The sequence below is a fragment of the Pholcus phalangioides genome, unplaced genomic scaffold, assembly GCF_987345545.1.
Source record: "Pholcus phalangioides strain wild (caught in Gottingen) unplaced genomic scaffold, Ppha-v1.0 ptg000017l_1, whole genome shotgun sequence".
Lineage (NCBI taxonomy): Eukaryota > Metazoa > Arthropoda > Arachnida > Araneae > Pholcidae > Pholcus > Pholcus phalangioides.
The window spans coordinates 39,818,172-39,844,646 of record NW_028301610.1 but is presented as its reverse complement, the minus strand read 5'-3'; the positions used below and the strand labels follow the sequence as shown (position 1 = coordinate 39,844,646).

Here is a 26,475-nt window from a genome sequence, read left to right as displayed (position 1 = left end):
TACATACGGATTAACTTTTATTTGTGCGCATTGTTTTGTCCGGTTAACTGTGAGCTTTAATTTTTATCGAGCAAAGGAGAAGGAAGTAGCAAGTAGGGTTCAAGGAACATTTTCATATAATAATTTTTTATATGCTTTTGATATTCTGTTCTCTTTTCATCTGCAAAGTTTTCATTTATTTGTAAAATTGCACTTGATACAGTGTTAATATAATTTTTTTATTAATCTGGTAATGTGCATCAGAATTCCTTACAATGTTTATAAATATAACACGTTATTCAGTTCTCTTCTCAAACTTTTTTTTGCGTACGGTACTTTTTACGAGGGTAGCCGGCACATATGTTCAAATTTATTGTCAAAAACCGCTAATTCATAAGTTGTTGCAAATCAGTTTTTTAAATAGGTGTTGCTTATTGAAAAAATGTAATTTTTATAAATACAAATTTTAATTTGGTTCTAATTTTTAACTACCTTCAATTTTGAATTAATATTAATTTCAAATTAATTTTAATTTCAATTTTTAATTAAATTTTATTTTAATTAAAAATTTAATTTTAATTAAAAATTAAATTTTAATGAAAATTTAATTAAAATTTGTGTTTAATTAATTTTAAATAATTTTAATTCCTAATTAATTTTTTTAAATATTAATTTTAATATTTTAAATACGTTTGGTGCCTGGTTGGCCGCTACGCTAGGTTGGCCGTAACTAGGGGAGCAGGCGTGTCTGGTTCCCTGGGCGCTGTATCAGAAAGGGCGCTGAATTCGCCCTTTACCTGCATCTTCTACATGGCAAGGGGACACTAAAATGCCGGTTTGCCCCGGGTGACAAAGTATGGTTGGGCCTCAACAATCGACACCTTCTCTGTAAAAAATCGCCCCGCCCCCAACACATCACCCTGTATCCGCGCCTTCGGACACATCTAATGTGGCCCGTGACATCAAACCTAATTTTGTAGAAATGAACTAAGCGGCTGCACATTACGAAACACTTAAGAGACCAACGGCACATTTACAAATAATTTAAGAGACTTAACGGGAGACTTAAGATGAAAATGGGCCCGTTCTAGAGCACTAACGTGGGCCCGCGGCTCATTCACAGATAACCTAAGTGATTCCTAGCACAGTTCCCTACACAGTTCCGAATTCAGTCGGGCTTTCGCTTCTGTTTTCTCTTCCGATCCCCCAAATACCCCTTTTCCGACTCCCTTCATAACTCCAGTCCGGGTTTTTCTCCAAAGGAGGCATTTCGAATTTACTGAAAAAATTGAAACCACACTCCACTGGCTCAGATGGGATCTCAAACCATATTTTCAAATTCCGTGCAGATGAAAAATTTCCAACTATCTTTTAATTATCTTCAACGTCTCGTTGAATACCTCCCGCTTTCCCTCCGACTGGAAAATTAATAAAATAATCCCTATTCACAAATCAGGTCCTCCCTCTGATCCCCTGAATTTTAGACAAATCGCCATCACCTCTACCTGCTACAAACTTTTCGAGCACATAGTTACCAAGGCAATCCGTTCACACACCTTGACGCAATTAACTTCTTTTTTCCTAACCAACACGGCTTTAGATCGTCATTATCCGTTTCCACTCAGTTAGCCCTTTTCATTCATGATTTATCTAATAGTATTGACAACAACTTACAAACCGATATCGTATATTTGGATTTTTCCAAAGCATTTGACAGGGTGCCCCATAGTAAATTTCTTCTCAAACTCCAAAACCTTGGCTTATGTGTTCAATTACTGAAATGGGTGGAGGCCTTCCTTGTTGATCGCAGAAAGTTTGTCTGTTTCAAGGGCCAAAACTTCTCATACCTCCGGGTCAAGTCTGGCATGCCTCAGGGATCAGTCCTCTCCCCTATTATTTATAATTTATATTAATAACCTATCATTATCAATCAATTGCTCCATCAGACTTTTCGCCGATGATTGCGTTATTTATCAAAGAATTTACAGCAGATCCGACCAAGATTCTGTCCAGCACAACCTTAACACTATATCCGAATGGTGCTCGTCTTGGCAACTACCCCTAAACATCCCCAAAACAGTTTTCATGAAACTTAGCCGTAAAAGAACTCCCACGGAGGTCTCCCATCACAAATACCTGGGTGTGATAATTTCCACCAACCTTCGTTAGAACCTCCACACGGATTATACACAGGGCGTCCATAATTAAAAGACCCTATTTTAAAGCAGCCTACAGGCGAAACTATGAAATTTTGTGGAGGACTTCGTGAAATAATGGGAATTACTTGCTCCGTCTTGCATAAAGATAGTGTCTGCAAGACAGTGACGTGCTTGCAGAACCGGAACAATTTCGTTTTGTAACAGCGATGCATATCGCTTCCTGGTGATCGAACATGTCACTGGACCTATAGAACGTAACTCCTCGTAGAAGTAGGGACCGAGAATAAATGATGCAGTAAATCCACACTATACCGTCACTTTCGGTAAATGCAACGGAACTTCTAAGATAGTGTGCGGATTTTCTGGTTCCCAAATACGGCTGTTGTGAGCAGTGCCGCAACTAGATTTTTGGTCACAAGGGGGAAGTGCGCATTTTGGCGCCCCCTTGTAACGTTGAAGGAGAGGTTTGAGAATAAAATTTGGGGCCCCCCTCTGGTCCAGCGCCCGGGGCACGAGACCTGCCTGCTCCCTCCTAGTTGCAGCCCTGGCTGTGAGTATTGACTGCACCATCCAAGTGAAAATGCGCTTCGTCTGTCCAGAGGATATTCCAAAGTCATTCTGAATCGACCTCGACGCGAGCTAGAAACTGCAGTGAGAACCGGAGTCGAGCGTCATAATCGTGTGGAAGCAACCGCTGCACAAGTGAAAGTTTGTACGGATAATATCGGAAGATATTCAGCATGATCTTAAGGACAGTTGAAAGTGGCCTATCCAAGGCCTGTGCTACACACCTGACACTACGAGAATTTGAAGTTCTGTTCTCTTCCATCTTAAGCGAAACCTCCTGTACGGCGTCCTAAGAAATGGGTTTTTTTCCTCTTCCAGGACGAACAGCCAACGATCCTGTGGTTTCAAATTTCGTTATCATACTCCGAAGGTTTTTAACATTCATTGGACTTTTTCGAATCCTCTTCCAAGTCCTTATAGCAATATTTCCGTGTAACAGTTACTGCGGAATTGCTGTTTTGGTAAAACAATTTGACCAAGAAAGCGCGATCTCGTAAACTTATCGTCAATGGAGCAGCAAACACATCGAGAAAGAAGATCTCTGCGAATGTTTCTAGGTTTTAGAACAGCTGCTGCGTGACATCACATCGAGCATGTCTTCCGGAGTGTCGGGACGTGCCTTATAAACTCCGCTTCTATGCCAAGTCCAGATCTAAACATAGCCACTTCCAATCCCGCTTCTATGTCAAGGGGTAGGCAGCCGGGTATGACAGCTAACGTCTCTGACAAGACCGTGTTCTAAGCACGACAGATCGACTTATGTTCAGGGCGTTGGAGTATGTTGAGACTGGTGGCCTGTTTCCCAAGCGTCGTCCGCCACACTCCAACTCCTTGCAGTGAGACTCTTTCGATTGCCAGTTCATACACCTGCCACATGGCATGGGATTTAAGTCCCCAGTATATTCTGGACACTCTCCCTAGCTTGAACGATATTGTCCGTACCTTTTTTCGGACTTCATCCAAATGCAGTCATAAGGACAGCTTATCGTCAAGTCCAATCCCCAGTACTCTCATACGGCGATCAAAACGTATGGAGAACCCATACATTCTGATGACTGGGTATCGTTCGGTTACACCTCAACGGTGTCGTTGCGGCTGCCCGTGGTTTGATAGCCACGAGCATTGCTTCTTCACGATGCTAAAGTATATACCGACTGACTCTCCGGGCTCAGTTTCATTTTGTGCGCTTCTAACCATTCAGTGAGGCGTCGCAACTCTTCGTTTCCCCGTCTTTCGCCAATTATGCGGGTTTGTCCTGTAACGGGCATGACCAGGTCATCCACGTCAACACCACCTATAGAACAAGGCCTTCGCACGAAGCTTGTGACGTCAATGAAGAAGACCATTTTTCCTATTGCCATTGGATATACTGCAAAAAAGGTAAAGATATCGTATGTGTCGACCTGCTACATCCAGTGGCAATAGGTGAAATGGCCTTCTTCAGTGACATCACAAGCATCGTGCGGAGGCCTTGTTCTATAGGTGGTGTTGTCCACGTACGCCTGGGTAGTAACACCCACCGGCATACTTAGATTTAGTACCTGGCCCATTACTACGTTCCAGAGGAAAGAACTGAGGCATCAGCCCTGAGGTGTACCTCTCTCTATAGCCACTAGAATAAGGGCTAATAGCTCTCTATAGCACTAGAAGCACCCTTATCCAGTCACCTTACCTCTCTCCAATCCCCGCGACTTTCGGTACCCATCAACCTGGACGGTGATGGACCGCTCAACAAGAAAGTCACAGAGGACTTTGAATAGATTTAGTCGCACTTTTGCTGAGCATAATCGGGAGAGGATGTCTTTGAAGATGACACTTGGGTGGAGATACGGGTGGGGAGCATTGCTTCCCCCCCCCCCCCCCAGCCAGTGTCAGAGGTGGACTCGACTGATCTAATGTAAATGTATATATATGAATTGACATCATCATCATCATCGTGCCCCCCCTAGCGATACTGATCGTGCCCCCCAGACTTTCAAGTCTATCTCTGCCTTTGAGCTGACCGTGTCGAAGGCACCTACCACATCAACCGCAATAACGGCTGCATGTTTGCCGTTATCCCTGGCCATCCTAACCGTGTTCACAATGCTATGAATCGCATACGAGGTGCAGGTCCGTGAAACCGTATTGCTTCGCGTGTTTTAGGTTATGCAGTGTATAGTGGTATTTAAGGCGTTCCAACACCAGCTTCTCAAACACCTTCCCTAGAGAGGACACTTAAGTGATATGTTTATTGCTTGTTTCTGCGGTTACGCAGACGCGGCAAACTTCCAGAAACGGGTTTCAATTGTTTTTACGACCATATGTCCATTCGGAATTTTTTCTCCCAATGTTTTTAGCGTTATCCCCAGAGGGTAAGAAGAAAATCCACATTGTAAGCATTTGGAGGGTACAGGTCCGCCGATAAGATACATACAGTTGGGGTAAATCGAGAAACTATCCATACTTAGATAAGAAAACCATCAATATTTTTTATGTGGGCATTTTATTACATTTTATCATGTATATATAGTTTATAGTTTTTATAATTGCATTTTTAATTGGGTGCTGTATTTTAGAAATGTATGACATTCCATATTTGTTATAGGTGTATTTTCTCAGCCAAAAAAAACCTCGTCGGGCATTTTTCCTATTGTGGCCTTTATTTGTATTTGTACATACACAATAAGTTCTTCGATCATTTCCTGTAGAAATTTCTTTCGTTGTGGTGGTTTGCTTGCTAGCCGTGTCAAATCCGCCGTTCGTAATATCGAGAAAACGAGAAGCGCTTTCTCTAAAAAAAATTGGAAATTTGGAAGAATTCGACAAGAATTTCAAATTAATGAAGAAAAGGTGATGTTGCAAAACAGTTGAATATCCTTGTCAACTTTGAAAACGATTATAAAGCAGCAAAACAAAATGGACTACCAAGCTGCTGGTTGCAAACCATCTACTGCCAAAAAAATTAGTCCAAGATGGGAAATTTCTCCCAACAGTCGAGAAGATTTTGTTGCAATTTTTTACCCAATGTCGTGTCCCAAAAAAAGGTACTGTTCCGCTAAATTTTATTTCTTCAAGTGCTTTGAAATGAAATTTAATTTTTTTCTCTCAAGTGTTATTGAAATTGAAATACCCTCAAGTATAGGCGTATGCAGAATTTTCTCAAGGGGGGGGGGATTTCAATTTTTTTTTCTTCTCGGGGGGGGGGGGTCGCTTTTTTCCCTACAAAATAACATTATTATTACCTCAGCTTGAGAGGGGTTAGAACCCCCCCCCCCTTCCCCCTGCTTACACCAATGCTCTCAAGTGTTATTTGTAACAGAATTGGAGATGCGATTAAACACATTGAACTTTATAATATTTTGTATGTCTGGTTCTTTAATAAAGTCTCATTTATTCCACTTACACATTTATACGTTTTGATCTTAAACGTTGTAAACAACAAAGTTCCAATGTGTAAGTGGTATACACAGTTCCAATGTGTAAGTGGATGTGTATATGTGGTATACATCCATATTTGTTATGGGCATCTTTTTCTCAGCCACCTCGTTGGACATTTTGCCTGTTGTGGCGTTGCATTTGTATTTGTATAAGGGGCTGTATAAAAGGGTTATATACAGTAGAAAGCCCAGTGAAAAATCTGGTTAGGGGCCTACAGCAAATCCCAGCCTAGGGGCTCTGCTGCAGGATATGGGGGGCCATGTTATAGACCCCTGGTCATATAGAATCATTGACTTTTTTTTTATACAGTTGTGGGCATCATTCAAAATACGAATTTGTATTTAAAATTTCAAAATAGCACAAATTTATAAATTAAAAGTTCAATTACATTGCAGGCCACGGACATAGTCAGCCCGTTTGCGACCCACTGTTAAAAAAATGTTAATAGATGGAGAGGTTAACAAACATTTTGAATCTTATAATTACACATTTTAAAAATTAATAATAAATCAACCAATTGACATAAAAAAGTGCGGTTTGCACCAAATTCCTATCATTGGCTAGAGTTTTTTTATATTTTAAATTGAAAAAAAAAGTTCAAATTTCACTCACAGGTGGCGCTGTAAAACGAAAACTTTACATAACATATAAAATGCAACAGAAACAGTACATAATTTATGTTCATGACTATTTGCGTTACATAAAACGATCACATTTCAATATGATCGCCCGTTCCAGCTCGGTCTACATTAAACGGTTGAAATGACGCTCATGTTACGTCAAGTTTTTTGTTTTACAGCGCCACCTGTGAGTAAAATATGAACTTTTCTTAAATTTAAAAAAAATTCTAGGATATGATAAAAGTATTTCAATGGAATCTGCACCTTTTTATGTCAATTGGTTGATTTGTTATTAATTTTTAAAATTTGTCTAGGACTTCTCGTCCACCCTGCATTTTTAAAATCAATAAACTCAATTTACATGGTTGCATACAATTTGATGCTTATTATTAACAATCACCCCCATTTACGAGTAATTATTTTGGTAATTAAACTCCGAATTATTATTTTACCATCCCGATGGATTTTTACTTAACTAGAATTCTAAAGAGAAATGAACTTTAGTTCAATTGAACTTTAGTGTTACGATTTCATGTTTTATTCATGTTGGTAAAAACAAAGATTTATGGAAAACAATATAAATGTATATGCGTATATATTCGTCATCAATGACGAGTTTATCCTCCCCCCCCCCCAACTTATATATATTATGTCAATATACCTCCAGCAAAAGCGAACGTTGCATGATTCGTCAGGGCAGCGTATGATTCATCGCTAACGATTTTTCTCGGAATTCTAACGATTTTATTCGTAATATAGTCGCCCCCCTCTACAACACCACTGTATCTCTCGACCTTGGCCCTGAGTTTGGCGAGGTCCGCGTATCACATCTCGGATATTAGTTGGCGAGAAATTTCAGAATATTGGTGCGTTTTCTCCCGCCGCGTGCTTTTTTTTTCTTTTTGTTTATTTATTTAATTTCAATTCCCTTCGCCCGCCCTCCTACCCACCCAGGGTTATTCGCGTGTTGCTTTTCCCAGACGGTCGCTGACAACTGCCTCCCTCCTTCCCCCCCTCCCCGCTATCCACCGGCGTCCGCTCCCCCCCCCCCAATTCCCTCCCCCGCCGGATCTGTCTGCGAGCGCCGAGTATACGGCGGGGCCGTTTTTCGTTCATAACTCGGCGTTCGTTCGTCAACTACGGTTTTTGGTCTTTTGTGCCGCTCTTTCTGTGGTTGGACGTTTTCTGCTCTTTCTCTCTCGTCTGCTCGTATTGATCGAGGTGAGTATGAGACTCAGCTTCCGAATATTGTTAATTCGGTATTTTATGTACAAGAATTCTCTCTTCTTTTTAAACGTCGTCTGGAATAAATTCCAGAAACTTAATAATTTATAACTACATTTTTGGTTTCGTTTTTCTAAATTTTAATCAAAAAAGTTGAAACAAATGTTCTCACAGTATATTGCCCCAACTCTTTTTTTCTCCCCCGTTGATGCCGGGGAGTGGCAGCTCTTCAACAAAGGAACAATAAGCCGGCCATTTCATCTCTTGGATAACCCCCGGTCATATTCAGAAGATGACACTGGCTGAAATTGATAAAGTATATCATCAGAGTTGTTTTAATAACATCTAAACGTCTGTAGGTACATTTAATAATAACAAAAGAGTCTTTCTCAGAGAGGAGACAGATGTTCATACGGTGAATGTCTATCGTAAGGTGGGTTTTAATAATATCAATGTCGATAGACCTCTTCAAATGACAAAAAAGAGTCTTTCCTACAAAAAAGACAGATGTTCACACAGTAAATATCTGTATGATCCGGATTTTTATTGAAAAATATTTGTCGATACATTCATTTTTGAATGACAAAAGAGTTTCCTACAAAGAAGAATGATGTTCATAGGTAAACATCTGTATCATCGTATTTATTTTAGTAACATCTGAATGACCATAGGTACATGTATAAATAAAAAAAGAGTCTTTCTGAGAGAGGAGGGAGATGTTCATATGGTAAATGTCTATCGTCGGGTTTGTTTTACTAACATCAATATCGATAGATATATTTTTTGATGACAAAAGAGTCTTTCCTGCAAAGGAGACAGATGTTCATCGGGTAAATATTTGTATCAGAGATTTGTTTTAATAACATCTGAATATCCATAGGTACATTTATAAATAACGAAGGAGTTTTTCTCAGAGAGGAAACAGTTGTTCACATGGCAAATATCTATTATCTGGTTTGTTTTAATAACATCAGTGTCGATAAATACATTTTTAAAAGACAAAAGAGTCGTTCCCACACAGTAGATAGGTGTTCATACAGTATCAGCATCATCGGATTTGTTTTAATTACATCTGAATAACCATAATTTACATTTATGAACAACAAAAGTGTTTCTTAAAGAGCAAATACATACTTGCAAGATAAATGCTTGTATCATCGGATTTGTGTTTTAATAATACATAAATGTCGATAGAAACGTTTTAAAAGACCAAAGAGTCTTTTCTAGAAAAAAGACGGTGTTCACACAGTAAGTGCCTGTGTCATTCATATTTTTGTTTTAATTACGCATCAATGTCGATAGATACATTTTTAAATGACAGCATTGATACATTCAAAATGTTGAATTTAAGAAGAAGGAATCTAAAATTATTTTCCTAAATATATTGTTACAATTTGATCTATTTAATGACTGAGAATATTTGAAGCATGTTTTGCAAACATTCATTTTTTTGTATGCTTTAGTGGAAAAATAGAATCAGAATATTAGAAATAATGTCGATCTATTTTCAGGATCGCACGCAGGACTGACCTATCGGGGGGGGGGGGGGGGAGCACGCTTGTAAAGATTTGAGGTGGTACAGCGCATATTTTGTAGAGAAATTTGATAACTGAGTTGCTTCAAAAATATCATTTTAAGTTGAAAGAGGAAGTATAGAAGAAATTCTCTTAATAATTATTATATTTTTCATTTTTGATCTTTTTAAGGGGGCATTTCCCCATGACCTCCCCATGCACGCTTCTGCCAAATTTTGTGATAACTATTACATAAACTTGAAAAAATCATGTGCCACTTGCTCGATGAATGGTGAACCGATCCGGTCTTCAGATTTTAAGTGCGAATTTTGGCTCGGAGAAAGTGTACCGCAAAATTGTTTGGAATCTGCGAAAAAATGAGGTGAAGTGACTATATAAAAAACATCCTGTTGAGCGCAATTCTCAGAAACGAGTGATCCCGAACAGATTTATAAGTTTAAAAAATATCAGTCTTAATAAATATTTAAAAAAAAATTCTCCGCCTCTCACGGTATTCTAAGACCTGCCGATTCAGAGGTTGGTGTGCAAACTATTCTAATGCCGAATGGCATGACAGAAAAGTAAGTATGCGTAAAGTTATAAAGGTATAAAATTTCAGAAATTCTGTTAGCTCTGAAATTGAAACATCATTAAATTGGGAATTTAGAACTGGAAGGAAGTTGGGCGGAATATTGATGAAATTTGATATCTAGAGCAGTGTTTCTCAATCGTCAAGCCCTGACATCAGTCCAACCGGGCCGTGAGTGCATAGGCGGAGATACGGGGGAGGGGCATGGGCATTCCCCCCCCCCCCTAGTGTCAAGGGCAATGCCCGAGATGCTCGTCTACCACCGTGAAGGTTGCTGTCACGGTCCCGGGTTCAAACCCGAGAGAGGATATAAATAAGATATTTTCTCAAACAAACTTCAATCGACCACCGATACAGCGCCTTCATTTCCAACCCATCTCATTAATGGCAGTAAATTGCAATATAGCTATATGGCCAGAGTTGGTGTTTGGTGAAGTAGTGTCAAAGGCAGAGCCGACTGATCTCATGTATATGTTTATATATGAATTGATATCATCATGCCCATCCCCAAGAGACTATCAAGTCTATCTCCGCCTATTCGCGAGTGGTTAACTTTTTCATCCCCTAGTCCTGATTTATTTCACGTTAGCCATTTCTATGACTGAGCTTTCCACAAAAAAAAAAAAATCAGCCGGGCCGTGGGCTTTCAAAGGTTGAGAACCACTGATCTAGAGTGATGGTATCCCACGATATGAAGTGAGAAGCTCGTTTCCTGCAGGTGATGTGTCTAAAGCTTGCTTATATTTTTACTCTGTTTGATGTGGGTGATTAATCCCCAGAGAACGCAGACTTTCAGACATAGTTTCCTGCTAAAAGTGCAAACAAAAGTGCTGACGACGGTAACTTTTTGTTTTTCAATTCTGTATGAGACAGTAGCTACGTGTACTACTGCTACACATGTTTACGAGAGAGAGACATGTCAAACAGCTGCTCACTCTGCTCATTTACATAAGTGTCGGTATCGAGTGACATTTGTAATTAATGAGAAGTTTATAGCAGGAAATAAACGCTATCCAGCCAATTAAGAGTGTATCAAAAAACTTCACAACTTTGTGGCGTTGTTCATGATTCTTTCAGTTGTTAAGCTTTTCATTGTCTGATAAAAAAAGATCAATTTCATCAAATGCATTATTTTACATAGTTCTTCATGTATTGAATCTGATTTTTGTGAAGGAACTGTATGTATCAGACAGATAAAATTGGAATGTTTCCCTTAAGTTTGTTAATTTTTCGCAAAGCATGGTAAACCATTCTGAAATGCACGTATATCGGAAATATTTTTCTGAAAAGGGGCCTCTCACCCGGAGCCCTGGACTAAATCTCAAGTATTTTTTTCATTACAAATTTACTTCAAGGTGTCGGGGGGGGGGGGGGAGAGGCATGTGTGAGATATATCAGACATTACGGCTTGAAAAACATATAGGGTACATTTTTGTTAATCGTTTAAAAATTGCCCGTGGGGTGGTATTTCAGAAGATAAATGAAAGCTGGTAGAGCGGTTGCTGTTACGCTCTTGACTCACGCCACGCTGATGACTCATTCCAGTGGTTCACTTGGAACTGGTAATGGTTGAACGTCTGCGGTTTTTACCCTGTCCCGTGATATAGGCTTGTAGATTTTACGACAAGGTAGAAACATAGGCGGAGATAGACTTGAAAGTCTGGGAGGGGGCACAATCATTATTGTTGGGGGGGGGGCACGATGATGATGATGTCTATTCATATATACACATTTACATTAGATCAGTCAACTCCACCTTTACCCTTGGGGGAGGGGGGAGGGGCATTGCCCCCTTATGTCCCCCCCCCGTATCTCCACCCACGTAGAAATTACCACTCACATATTTTTACATCTTTTCAACTTAGGATATCTGACACTATATATATAAAATCCGTAGTCTTTATATATATATATATATATATATATATAAAATCCGTCTCTTTTTCTAGTATATGTACGATTTACCACAAAAGTACCCAATGCTTTATTCCTTGGATGCTATAAACAAAAATATAATTCGTCGTCACTTTAAACGAATTAAGTAAGTTTTATGGTGTTCCCGTTTCTTGTACATGTGAAAAAAGGCAGACTAGAGGGTTGAAGCCGTATGCAATTTTAAGACTATTAATGATTGACAGGACAAGTTTCTGACAATGAAGTTTGAAGATGTATAGTCATCTCAGCCAATTTTTCTGTAAAGAAATTCTAAAGGAAAGTTTATTGAAGTTATTTATGAACTATTGGAAATTAATTGCCAAAAAAAAAAAACTTACATTCTACAAAATCATGTCCGATAGATGTCACTGTTGATTTGTTCAGTGTTTTTATGCGTGATAATTTTGCGCGGGAGGTTTTTATTATCGCTGTCAGAGTTAATTAAGGTTTCCGAGAATATTTTTGAATGACATCATTAATTTCTATCAAATGTCAGGGTAAGACATTTGATACTATGATGTTCGTTAGTGAATTCATTAGTTTTCTAAACCAGTTTCCGTTTCTCAAAAAAAAAGTTTCTCTACTCTAATTCTTATGCAAAGTTTTACGGTTGCCGTATCCGGTTTCTTTCCAGGGAAGATTTCTTTTGTTTCTCCTGTTCATGGGAAGATTTCCATCAAAAATCCGAACTCGTATTATATTTCATTCGTGTATTTGATTTCTGAATAGAAATACAAATAAAAATACAACGCCACAACAGGCAAAATGTCCAACGAGGTGGCTAAGAAAAGATGCCCATAAAAATATGGATGTCATATATTTTTTTTTACTGCCTTTAAGTAGCCTATTCTCCACCTTTTTCCAATGGGCAAGATTTGCGAAATCAGATTCTAAGGCGTTCTTTCAGGATGCTTATTACCAAGAAGTAGTTGAAAATTAAACTGGGAAATGTTTAAGTGAGGCCTTTGTTGAACTTCACAGGTGCTACAAATTACTGTTGTTGACGTGATCAGATCTTAGATAGCATAGTGGTTAACGAGTTCATACCGTTACTTCGCTTTTGTTATAGCTCAACCAGAATTGATCACTTTTGCTCTTTCTCTATTAATTTTCACTGACGACGCTTCAATTTAGTTTCCGCAACTTTCGAAGTGCAGAGGTCAATTTAACATATTTTATCATTAGTCGTGAAACAAATCAGCTTTTCTTGATACGTTCCATCAAAATATGACTGATGGCATTGAATTTTCGTGTGATTTTCTCACATGTAGCCAATCTTTAATGAGAAGGCTTAAGGGCAATGACACTCAAGCGTGTGTGTGTGGGTGTGCCCTTGTTTCAGAGCAAGACTGTCCCCCCCGTTGGTGAAAGATACTGCCTCAACTTTCCAACTGTAACTTGGAAAAAGAAAGGGGGAAAAAATGTGCGAGAAAGAATATGAAGGACCATGCTCACTAAACATTCAGAACATTTTGAGTAACCCTACACCCATCTGCAGCTGTCGCGGAACAAAGACTAGTGAAGCAAAATCCACTACGCAACAACGAGAGCAGGCTTTTCGCGCGCTTTTCTTCTCTTCCGTGTTTTTTTTTAGGTTCTTTGGATATTGTTGAGGAGTGTCGTCTCTCTCTTTATAATAAAGATACACGATCCTCATGGTAATATCTCACCATCGCCATCGCTTTTCCTGATGTAAATCACTAAAAAATTTAAACTTTTGTCTTAGAAATGCAATTATAAAATTAATATTTTCATGAAATAATGTGCACAGTGCCTGTTTCTCGCACCTGCAAACGGGGCATGTGCGCAGCGCCCATAAATTTTCAGGGCACCAAAATTAATTGTTTTCACAATAGTCTTTTCTGCCCTTTTCGTATTTTTTGATAAAAATTGATTCTGTATGTGTGTGTGTAAAGGTATTTTCTTTCGATATTTTAAATTTTACAAAAATATTTTGAAATAATTTTCATTTTTTATCATAGGAGCACGGAGCATAGGGGTCCATGCCCCTCTGCGTACGACGTTTTGCCTCAAAAAATGCTATATATAATCCCTTTCCCCCAAAATGTATGTTTGGGCAGGGTCCTAATTAATGAGGAACAGGCTCTGTGTGCATGCTCATAAGGTTTTCAAACGCTCGTTATTCATCAATTAATAGCAATCAGAAATAAAACGGTGTGGTGATTCATGTACATTTATCATGTCAGGTTTTGAATTACAATGTCCAATTAATGTGAAAATTATTTTGCGTTTTAAAGTACAGAAATTGAAGCACTAATGCCGATTTTACTTTTGGCCTTGACTTAAAATACAAAGCTATCGGTATACCACAAAAATAATTTGCATCAAACATGAAAGGTTAGCGGAAAATTTTCATCACGAGCCCTATGTATACGCCAAAAAGTTCTATTTAATTATAACTTCTCGAAGGTTCTTCTGTTTATATCGCTATTTCAAAGCTCAAAAGGTGAAGGATTTTCCTCGGTTTATTTTCATAGCAAAATGCTTTTGCGAAATGTTAAGATCCTTATGTCACTCTTCCATGGCCTTGCCAAGATTCTCTTTCAGCGCATCAAAGTTCTGCCGTTATGTGTACATTGTTATCGTGCAGTTTGCGCAGTTTTTGAAGTGTCGCATCACAGTGACCCTTTTCACGAAAGGCTACGGCACTTAATGAACGTCTTGACCCGAAATGGTTTTAGTTTCTTTAAATTTTCTCTTAGCGTTTGACCCTTTTTCTCCTTATTTCTTTTTTTAAACTTTTCGAATTGTAAAAAACTAGTAAAACGTGACTCGGTATCTTTTTGAACAATATTCCCCTTTTATAACGATAATTTTTGAGAGAATAGCTGCTGAATTCAGTGGGATGATGCCTTCAGTGCGGATTCATTATTCTTTACGGCTTTCTAATGGCGTAATCGAATTGGAATGCTGTTTTGAAGTTGTTTTTCCCGTCTGCATTCATTTTGTTGTTACTTTTGACGTGAGTGAACTTTTCGAGAAAAATATGTTATATATGAAGGAGTGGTACAGACTTAATCATTATGCATCTCTAGTTTGATTTGTTGAAGTTGAATGAAACGTTTATGCGAAAGGTTGAGCAATCTTCAACCTCTTCAATATTTATTTAAAAAATGCATATTTTTTTCCTCAGCGAACTGTATAGACAGTAATTGATGGTTTAAGAAGACATAGGCCAAGATCATATTCATCTTTTGAATCAGCGTATATCCTTCAAAGATAATCTGAAACGATGACAGGAGTAGCTAGAATTGATTGCGTTCGACTTCGGGCATTTTTTTCTAACCAATTGTCGAAAATTTTTTGTGCGTTCAACACCATCTGCATTTTAATCTAAACTTGTGATACAACTACAAACAACGTTCGTTTTTACGAACCCGTACTCACGTGAAAAACTAGTTCGTAAAATTGAAAGTTCGTAAGTAAGAAAATCATTTGAAGGAATAGTATATTATTGGGGGGATAAAGTTCATAAATTAGAAAATTAGAACCTCCAAAATTGAAGGTTCGTAAAATCGAGCGTCGGCTGTATTTTTTTTTACCTATAAACTTCTGTGCCATATACACAGTTAAGACTCGAAATTATGGTTATCATTTTATTTCCTTGGGCAATATCACGTACTTTGCAATCAATTATGTAGAATATAATCTTGAAGATGGTGAAAAGGAAAAATTGACTCGAATGCGGGTGTTTTCATCTACTTCAGGGCTTGACAAATTTAAAAAAATACTTAGTGCCAGTCCAATTTCTTAGGAGCCAAGCATGGTATTTTGCTAAAAAACGATCTAAATAATGTTCTCTCTCTCTCTCTCTCATACTTTTCTCATGTTAAAAGAGACGTAGCGTAATGAAATCAGAAAATTTTATGTCACTCTTTAGACTCAAATTTAGGAACCACGTTTAGAAAATTTTAGCAATATACCGATTTTCTAGTCACCATGGCAACTTGGCGCCTTGGATTTGTCCTTCCCTAATCTACTTTCGATGATATACCGCATGAAGTAACACAACTCAAAATTTTAGTCAATGATATTGCAATATTTCATTATGAATTCCAGTATATAACGAATGGTAACATTTAATATGGACGTCCAATTCTCATGAAGGAAAAGCAGGTTTGTTGGCATACAAAGCTTGAGTTTTATGGGAGCGTGTTTATTTCTTGAACAAAATTGATATTAAACCCATTGACGAGAGCTGCATTTCTGATCCCTGGTCTTCAAGCTTGGTTTGTTATCTAGAGGATGTTAGCTCAACCTCTAGCAAAAGCTTTCATGCCGATGTTAAGCCCAATCACTAGCTCCTCCCGCTCTTATTCATTCATTTTCCGTTCACCCCACCGATAACAGACAGCACTCCTTCGTGAACCACGCTTCGGTGATGACCGCCATCTTGCCCCAACTGCTATACATAAGCACAAAGAATGGAAAGCGGTCGATATATTTAAATTGGCTTTTGGATGTATTTCTTTGTTGGAATCGGGGATTTTTTTGCACCGTCTGTTGACAATTCTAGAAAAAATTTTACTTTTACTTATATTGCCAACTTATGAGCCACATGCTTTCCTTTTTGCCGTACCTTAAACATTTGTTTAGACTGATGGGTTTTATACCTACGTGTAATATCTGTGCCAAGTTTTATTTTTAAAACTTACATCAGCAGTGTATATATGTATAAAAAAACATTTCTCTCGACGGATGTTTTACTCTTATGAAGTTCATGGTTCCCGATTTTATTTCAGTAATCCGTCTTTCTCGGCTCGAAAGCTGTTTGAAGACTCGAAATCGAACTTTAATAGCGGAGTGAACTCAAAAATTTGAAACAAATTTTCTTTTGGAAGACTTCAATATAATTGTTGTACTTGATTTTAACTGTAGCCGTACCAGATTTCTAAAATGAAATAAAACGGCACACACGCAACTGTTAAACCTGCTGAAATTAATTTTCCTTTATGAAAAATGACTAGCATTCAGATTTGAGAAGATAGAACTTGCAGTTTGTTTTTGTAGGTTTGAATATGCTGATTAATGTCTGTTCAACCCCCCTTCCCCGTGGATGGTGTCTCAATTTACTGGACTTCATGTTCGTCACCGCTCCTCGTAGTGAATACTCACTATAGTCGTTAGTCATTACCACCGATCCAACCGTTGAAAGGCATTTTTCATGTTGTCTTTTTTTTACTCCTTTCTATAACAGCCTTGTTTTGTTTTTCTACAAAGTAACGAAAGATTAATACAAAGGAATAAGCACAAAGTAATAAATCTCTGGTGCACCTGAATATTTTCTCACTCCGATTTCGATGACTAATGGGCAAACCAGTTATAACAGCTGTGACAGATCATTCGAATTCACACTCCTGCACTACATCGATCAATCAAAAATAAAAATAATCTTTCTTATTATGGATACACTATTCAACTTTTACAAGAATTTTAATCTCTCTATTGATAGTTCTGAAGGCCGAAACACACACTACACTGACATGACGTGATTATCACGTCAGGTCAGTGTAGTGTGTTTCGGCCTTAAGAATTGTACACACACATGCGCACGCACGCACGCACACACACACACACACACACACACACACACACACACACACACACACACACACACACACACACACACACACACACACACACACACAGTTCTGTTTGAAACTTTAAAAACTTCATTAGGGTGGTATGGTTTCAAAATTCTAATTATCTTTATAGAAATTTAAATACTGTACTAATAGGCATCCTTATAAAATTTTCCTTGCCATGGGGGGCATGTCTAAAAACCAGAGCAATCCCGAATATATACCGTCTAGCCACCCCACTGTGAGATAAGGGCTGTTTTTTTGGTAGTATGCTTGATATAACTGCTGCTGAGAGATTATTATGTACGGTTGAAAATCTGGTGTAGTAGTTGGGAGTTTGAATATGATTCCCCCAGAGCCGATCCCGGGTTCCAAATAAGGGGAATAAGCTAAAATTTAACGGTAAGGGGAGTCGGAAGAGGAAAACAAGAATAGACCCTTGGAGTAAAAATGCTTTTAACCCCCTACCGTGGATTTGGGGTTTTCACCCTCCTGTCAAACTTTTTAGGTGTCAGCTGTTCTATATCCCTTGTCTGCTTTCTTTATCCATTCTTGTCTTTAGAGAAGAGAAAATGTGTTTTTTTCCCCATATATATTTTTAAAAATTCCTACTGTTGACTGAAAAACGTTCCCAGTATCTCCGCAGGCATCTAAATATTTAGTATAGCTTCACTTTTACCGTTGGTTCTGTTGAGAGAAAGGGTTCTGGGTTTTTGCAAAATTTCTCAATTTTTCCAAACGTGAATTGAACATAAATATGATTCATATGTGTGTGTGCGCGCACTTGGGTATTGTAAATTTTTTTTAAATTTATATGATGTTTTCTTATTTAGATTTTGATTACAATGGCCAGTCCAACGAAAGAAGAGCTCCCAAAATGTCCCAGTGACTTTAAGAACGAATTGGAAAAGTTCGACGCTGGAAAAATGAAGCATGCCGAGACACAGGAAAAGAACTGCCTTCCCTCCAAAGAAGGTAAGAACGGACTTCCTTTGTTATCAGACAATGGAATCTTAGGACTACCGGTAGGAAAGTGTATTTTTCCTTTTCATTGCCGCTTTCTTTTCATGGATTCGTGAATATGCTGCCAAACAGATGGTAAAGTGGTTAGACAGTATTAAAGTTTACAGTCTAACAAACCAACCGAAGCGAAATAAGTTCATGGTGATGATGACTTAATGATTGTTTCCTTGCTCTATATTTAGCTGCGTTCTATAAACTTCTTATTAAAAGTCAGATTTTCTAATGGTTGCATTCATTGCTCATCCATTTTCATTGCTTTAAAATAAATAAATATAGCTTTGGACCAGAATCTTGTTGGAGGTGTGAAAAAATGTAATATATTTTGATCATGACTGATGCATATCAATATTCACCAGTTTGAAGGTTGATCTTTATGTACGTTTTGGATGGCACTGCAATGTTTGTTGTCTAAAATTGAGCAGGAAATTTTTGTCAATGCATTTACTGTAAAAAAATTATGCAAGAAAAAATGTTCAATATTACTGCATCTTTCGGAAATCCAAAACGCTTCATTTTGCAGTATTTATTTGTCGTAACCTGTTCGAATTCTTCTGATTCCATTAAATACAAGATTCATCTGGTTTTCTGTGGCTCCATAGCAGATGTGGTCGTGGATATATCAAACGACCGTGACGTCTAACGCACTTTTCGAGGAGTATAATGGTACTCAAATCGATTGTAGTCGTCTATAGTGATATGGACGCTCGTCAGTGAACGTGACTGAATAAAAGATCATTTTCTCTAAACCTCTCAAAGAACCAGTTTACATAACAACTAAGATAGATATATAGATGCATATAGCTTGCTTTTTTTTCTGTATTCGCTTTTCTTTTGTGTACAGCAGTCCATGCCAAGCATTCTTACACTTCAGTGCTGTCAACGGACCAAATCACGATTCTCTAGAGAGGATAGACAGTTTTTTGTTAACCGAAGCATGAATTTGAAACAAAAGGGCCGCTCTTTTGATGTACGGGCTATATCCTGATGACGTGCCTAAAGTATAGTGCTATATAACAACGATTCCGTGCGTGATTCTATTTAATATAATTTTAACCCCAGGAGTTTTCATCACGGTTAGTCGAATATATGCAAAAATATCTTGTAAAGTGACTCGTCTTTGGTTATAATGTACACACAAGCTTGAATTAATGTAACAACGACATGCGATTCTTTCTTTCGGTATGCTTTTTGATTTTGATTTCCCTGGAGAACAAATTATCGCTTTTACAGAGACAAGTTTGCCAAAAATTTCTTATTACCAGCAACATTCAACACTAATGCCAATGGTTAACATTTCTATGCCCATAAAGTTGATGGAGGTTATTTTCCGAGGGATGTTCCAGCCTAGGATATTGTCAATAGAGCTTTCATTGAGAGTATTAAGAGAGTTATTTTCGAAAGAAATTATGTGTACGAAACCTAATTTGAATTCCAAACAAACGTTGATAAATTCGTTTGCGTAAGTGCAAAACCCTCAAGATTATGAGCATATTGTGATACTTCCAGGGTCGCACCTAGAAACGAAAACTCACTCTGACGATCGGGGCCGGTATTCATTTTGGCGCCCCCTCCCTGTAATTTTTAACGGGAAAAAAGAGTAAACTCAGGGCCCTTCCTGCTCCAGCGCCCAGGGCACCAGACCTCCTCTCCTCTGTCCTCCCTTAGTTGCTGCTCTTTATACTTCCGTACTTACTTAATAAGCTATTAAAGACAACTCGCTTTCATCCTATGATTTTTAGGTCTAGTTCCAGCGTAGCAGTTTTCATTGATTCAATAAGAGAATAACGTATTTCATTCCTTTAAAAGTTACTTGATGCAATATCATATGTAATGACTCAGGTTATTTGAAGGCAAGACGGTAAAAGAAATCAATGAATACCAAATGCACCGACTCTGTGGTCTACGAAAATGCACCGTGATTAGCATTGTGGGCTGAGTCAACACCCCCTAAAGAAGAAATGGGTTCTTCTTTAGGGGGTGTTGGCTGAGTATATCACAAGTTTTTAGTACAGAATGAATTCAAAACGGGGGAAAAAAACGCGTGTTAATGACAAATCTCGAGGATCATTTACTCAATCGGATTATCGGCATTACAAAAACAAGAGGATGGGCTGTAGGAAACGATACTCTTATTCACAGGGTCTTGAAAAAGAAATTAAACTAATCAACTGGATCATATTTAATTACACTGAAACATCTGTCCTTAATTTTGAAATGCGCTGGCCTATCGCTCTAAATAAGTCATGCATTCAAAATAAGTTTTGAATGAATGAATCGAATGTTAAACCAGTTCGATGCTAAAAAGATAGATGTGCCATTGTTCTCAATTTAATTGACACATATCTAAGCTTTTAAAATGTGTTTATCGCAAACACTTGTCTTCTAGAAGCTTGTAGATGTTGAAGAAAACGAAAGGTTATCTTTCTGCAGCTTCGGGTTATTCCTACGATGCGGAGGAGTTCTGAGAATAGCTGAGTTGGCAAAATTTCTCATCATTCTCCATCTATCCCGGGGGTGGAAGCTATTTTTGTTTGAGTGAAATAAGTAAGAGAAATACGGCGTCAACTCTCTAACATCTAGACGACTTTTGGGCCTAGCTCTCTCTCTCTTTGCCTGACCAGGAAGTTACCTCGAGGATTATTTTCGGTATCGTGAATTGTGAGGCGTTATGGCCGCATTTTCTGCCGTGATAACCTGCCTCCTAGCTTCTGGTTGCGTCAGAAAGAAAGTCATAACCATAAGTGAAATCACATCAGCTAATGTTAATATAAATAAGCAATGCTTGAGAGTTTTGGCCTATAAAACTGGCGTTAGATTTGTATGAGAGAGAAACTGGACACGAAAACGCCGATTTAACAGTGATTGACACTGTGGTACCACCTTTGATTTAAAACAGTGATTTCCAACGTTGGCGTTACCGGCCCCTGGAGGTGATGAAATGTTCCAGGGGGTATAAGGAATAAAATAGGGGTTTCAGGGTATAACATAGAATCCTATGGGTTAGATTACGTTGGGGGCGATGGGAGAAAAAAATTTCTGAAGAAAGTGGCAATGGGGGACAAAAAAGGTTGGGAAACTGATCTAGAACTAGAATTCCAGTATATATAGAAACGTAAAGGTGGTAAAAATTCGTGATAATATCGCCGATGTTTCGATGAGTGGATAGAGCTAAGGACGGCATGAAATGCACACCTGTTATATCCAATAAACGGGATACAAATAGGACTGTTTCGATCAATTATTTTTGATACATGTGTATTTGTAGATGTAACCGACCGAGGCATAAGAGTATGCGAAGTATCTTGTACTTTGCGTTACTGATCCTCCATAATTTTCCTGTAATCTATATGGCTCGTTTAGTTTTAACATCAATCAATATGATACTGAAATCGCAGGGCCCGACTTTGACTTGATGGGGCCCTGGGCGAAAGAGGTATTGGGGTCCCCTCGACTGTGGTCGAAGAGGTTTGGTACGTCAGCAAATACAGTACATCGTGTTTGTATAAACACATAAAAAAAGGATATATATACACTATTTTAAATGAGAAATATAATGTAAAATTCTCCAGTATAATATGAACTGTCTTACAATAAATGCTTTTTTTTCGCTCTCTCATATGAGCAAAATCATTGATAATCTCATCAAAATCTCAGTTTTGGGTAATCTCAGCTTAAACAGAAAATAAAGCGAAAGAGATGACAGTTTTTCTTGTGAAAGACTTCAGCGAACTGATGATTTTATCATTTTTAATAAGAAGAATGATCTTTCTCTAGAACAGTGAGATATTCGTGATATTGTCTATGATGGCTCAATGCTGTCTCAACATTTAGAAACGTCTCTTTTGAATCTCTAGCGTTATTTAACATTTGGGGCATTGCGTCACCAACCTGAACCAAAGATAAAAATTGTAATCTTCATGAGGATTTGGAGATTTCATGTTGATCAAACATGCAAACTTTCTTGTCATCGTTTCATAAATCTTTTTTGGGCAGAAGATATGAATTGAGGAATCGACCAATCGACCAAAAAAACTGCGACACATTGAAACATATTTTTGTCACCGAGTTAATGTTGCAATAGGTTCATTATACAAAGTGTCCCACAACCGACTGATGGTTTTCAAAATGGGGTAGCAAAAAAACGGTGACAGATATTGATAAGTCATGACTAATATCTGTCACCGTTTTTATGCTATCCCATTTTGGAAACCGGATTGTGGGACACTCTGTACATGCTGTGTAAAGTCTATTACTAATAGGTATAATAGTAAAATTGATGTTTAATAGGGTTTGCTAATAATGGACACTTTGGAAATAGTATGATGTGATTTAGGGAAAATTCTTTGATTTTCCAAAAAAAAATTTTACCAAATAAAATTTATAAAAATTTGAATAAATATATACTATTAGAAATTTGTGGGCCCCCCTTAAAACATGGGGCCCTGTCAAATCATGTACTCGTGAGTTTAGCGCACCAACCTTACACTGTGTAGGTATGATTGAATTCTAGCTTAGATCATGGTTGTCTTTGTTTGGAATGTGCTCTCAACTATAGGTTCGATCTTATTGGTCCATCAGAGACTAAAATGAATCAGCTATGAGTTTTATTTCGAAAGAGAGAGAGAGAGAGAGAGAGAGAGAGAGAGGAGAGAAGCACTTGAGCTGTGAAATACTAATATTTCGATAGTTACGGTCGGATGCCATTTTCTGGATCATTAAACAATGCTCGGCAAAATAATTTGTCATTTATTCATTCATTAGCCAACGCCCACCTTTAGCTATAGAGCCATTTGGTAACGTGATGCTTACTGTAGCCGTACACCGGGCTATGGCGAATTGTATTTCTCTTTTGTAAAGATAAGTTATTCCCCTAAATAACAAGAAAATTGTAATTCTAATGCATTTTGAGGCAACACAGAAATGAATATTACGCGTATTCCTTCGTTTATGTCAACTTCCGATGTTTTATTGTGCAACATTAGGGTAAATTCGAATAATTAATTTTTTCAAAATTCGTAGATATGGTGATGTATAAAATCGAGGGCGAAAATAACATTAAATATCGCCAATTATGACAAGCTTTATGTTATTACCTTTAGACACCACGGTGTACAACGGACAATCATCTTTTGTCAGTACGAATTTATTTTTAAGGTTATTCATGTGAAGTGTCTGATTCTATTGATTCATAATGACTACTTAAAAGCCCCCTTCATGTCATTAGATGAATTAATATATTTCTAATAGTTGTGGATGAACATATCCGTGTGCGATTAACAAACAAAACCTTCAGCCTATACGTGGAGTCAAGTAAGTATAATGCCCAGAATAGTTCAGAATGCTCTTCTGGAAGAGAATAGAGAATTGGTACTGAAGATATGTTTTTATGTAATTTTCATTGGAATGATGAATGAATTTCAACTCTTTGCACTCGGACGTCACCGTATTAATGACGTTGTATTTTCTGCTAGTGATTTGAAACGAACTACTCGGAAAATTACGAAAATGTCGCACTGAAGACATTTACCGTTTTACTTCTTGTGCACTAGAATACACGCCAGCTGGCACTTTGAACGAGTTTCCGAGTGCAAAGTGTTAATAAAGTATGTATTTATGATGTATGAAGAAGAATATCCAATGAAAATGTGTTTATTTAGATATAAAGCAAGAAAAACAACACCAACAATTAATAGATGGAGTTTCGAATTTCAATAAAGGAAAGCTGAAGAGGGCAGATACATTAGAAAAAGTGGTTTTGCCCACCAAAGAAGGTACAAAGCGTAATGCGCATGTGCATGACGTTTCAACCTAACATGTTTGCCATCTATTAACTGCAGAGAAGTAAATCTGACATCACGTGGAAGGAATGGGTAATAATAAATTGTTAAATTTTTCCGTACAGCAGGGGTCGGGGCAACCGAATTTAACTAGCGAGCTGTTTGATGAATTTTACGCTTACCAAAGAGTGCGAATCCTTCTATAAATTCGCAACCTACTTTTGCATTTTGTTGTTTATTGAGATTATTTAACCAACCCTAAAGTAAACTCTACTACACTGACTGACAGAGAAATGCCACACAACAAAAGAATGATTGGAAACAGGCCGAACTTTACTCACAGGCAGATGATCCAATGCTTAATTAATGATTTAATATTTTCAGATGCAACAATTAGACCAGGCATCTTCAACCCGTTGCTTTCGAGCATCGCGGTGCTCCCTGAAGTACCCAGAGTGCTCATGTATGATTTCGTGCTCGCGAGCTCTTGATCAACGTTCCAATTAAACACCTTGTAGTAACTGCATTCAGTTGATTGAAATCATCATCACACACATTTCTCATGCATTCGTATGTTAAACTTGACGTAAGGGTGCTCTCCTTTTGATGATGGGTACAAGCAATGCTTACGACTGGAAAAACGTTGAGGACCCCTGAATTAGACACTTATATTAGTGAATTAGACACACTTATAGGATATACAGGCCATTAATAAGATGTTGCGGCCCCTTTCACGCAATACTCGTGAGCACATCGTTACATCGAAACAATGAGGGTCCGAATCATATCCTGTGACATCGCGCCCGTGTGGTGGTAAGATGCTCATCTACCCCCGTGAAAGGTTGCTGTCACGGTCCTGAGTTCGAACCCGAGGGAGGATATAGATAAGATATTTTCCCTAACGAACTTGAGGCGAGAGACCACCAATAGACAGTGCCTTCATTTCCAACCTATCTCATTAATGGCAATAAATTGCAATGTAGCCAGAGTTGGTGAAACCCCCCTGTGATATCTTGCACCACTCGTTGTTGATGTGAACCCACAGTTCATTTTTGTTTCGTGTGGAGGAGGAAAGATATTCAACCAATGTCCAATCATGTCCTACAAATGCACCATTGACGAGACTTGAGATTGAAATGGCTAAGGAAGTACTTGTGCACCATGCAATGCTTTCAGGGTGAGCCAAGCAGTTTGTGCCAGGAGTTATCTTGTTGAAAAATGAAGTTTGGGATGCTCTGAAGATACGGGAGAAGATAGGGTTGTGCAGCACTCCAGCAACATAGTAGGGTGCCATTAATGTACCTGTTATGCGCACTAGAGATTAACAGCCGTTAGCAGTAATGGCAAAATCCAAACCGTTATCTCACGTTGACGAATCGCAAAATGGAAGAGGCTTCCGCCCTGTGGCCATGTCGCCTCCACACCTCGATCGTCATTTGTGAAGCAGAAGCGAGATTTGTCCATGCAATTCTGTTGCGACACCACTACAAACGTTCGCTTCTTCATGGTGTAGCATTTTCTCTGTCAAAGGCAGTATTCTCATAATTTATACTTTCATTAATCTTTATGGTAAGGATTTTCAAAGAAAAATTGTTTAATTGGGACTCAATCGATGGGTTGCCGACCAACTGGTGCACAGGGTTCTAATTCAGATGAGCAGAAATTCATTTACACTTATCAGCACTGTATGCTGATGTGTGCTAAGTCAGCACCTCCTAGAGATAGAAGGCCTCCGCACGCTGCTTGTGACGTCAGTAAGTAGTCCATTTGCCCTTAGAATGTTCAGGAAAAAAAGTTCCCTGCTCGTGCCAGTAACATCGTTGTGCGGAAAAGAAATGATCGGGCTCAGAATTGGCGATTTCTATGCCACACATCCTATCACCATGCAGTATTTGTGAGTCAATCAGGAAGATTCTACGCCAAAATAGGAAGAAACGAAATAGGATGCCGTGTTTCAAAATGTGGCAAACTTGCTAGGTAGTCTGAATGACATTTATGGCAACCCTGCGGAGCCCTTCTATCACTAGGAGGTGCTGGCTAAGTGCGAATGTTTTCAGAAATACAA

General features: G+C 38.3%; 1 protein-coding gene across 2 annotated transcripts in view; it reads left to right on the top strand.

The window, feature by feature from the left end:
• The first annotated feature begins 7,695 nt into the window (after nucleotides 1–7,695).
• The window catches only part of LOC149073058 (uncharacterized), a 34,137-nt gene continuing 15,357 nt past the window's right edge, over nucleotides 7,696–26,475 (top strand). Inside the window, exons 1-3 of one of the 2 annotated variants that reach the window (XM_089246554.1) lie at nucleotides 7,696–7,966; nucleotides 18,444–18,585; nucleotides 24,291–24,404. In XM_089246554.1, the coding sequence (XP_089102680.1) occupies nucleotides 18,456–18,585; nucleotides 24,291–24,404 (244 nt within the window). In that variant the 5' untranslated portion in view covers nucleotides 7,696–7,966; nucleotides 18,444–18,455. The remainder of the gene's footprint in view (nucleotides 7,967–18,443; nucleotides 18,586–24,290; nucleotides 24,405–26,475) is intronic. The other variant, XM_089246556.1, reaches the window with a different exon arrangement.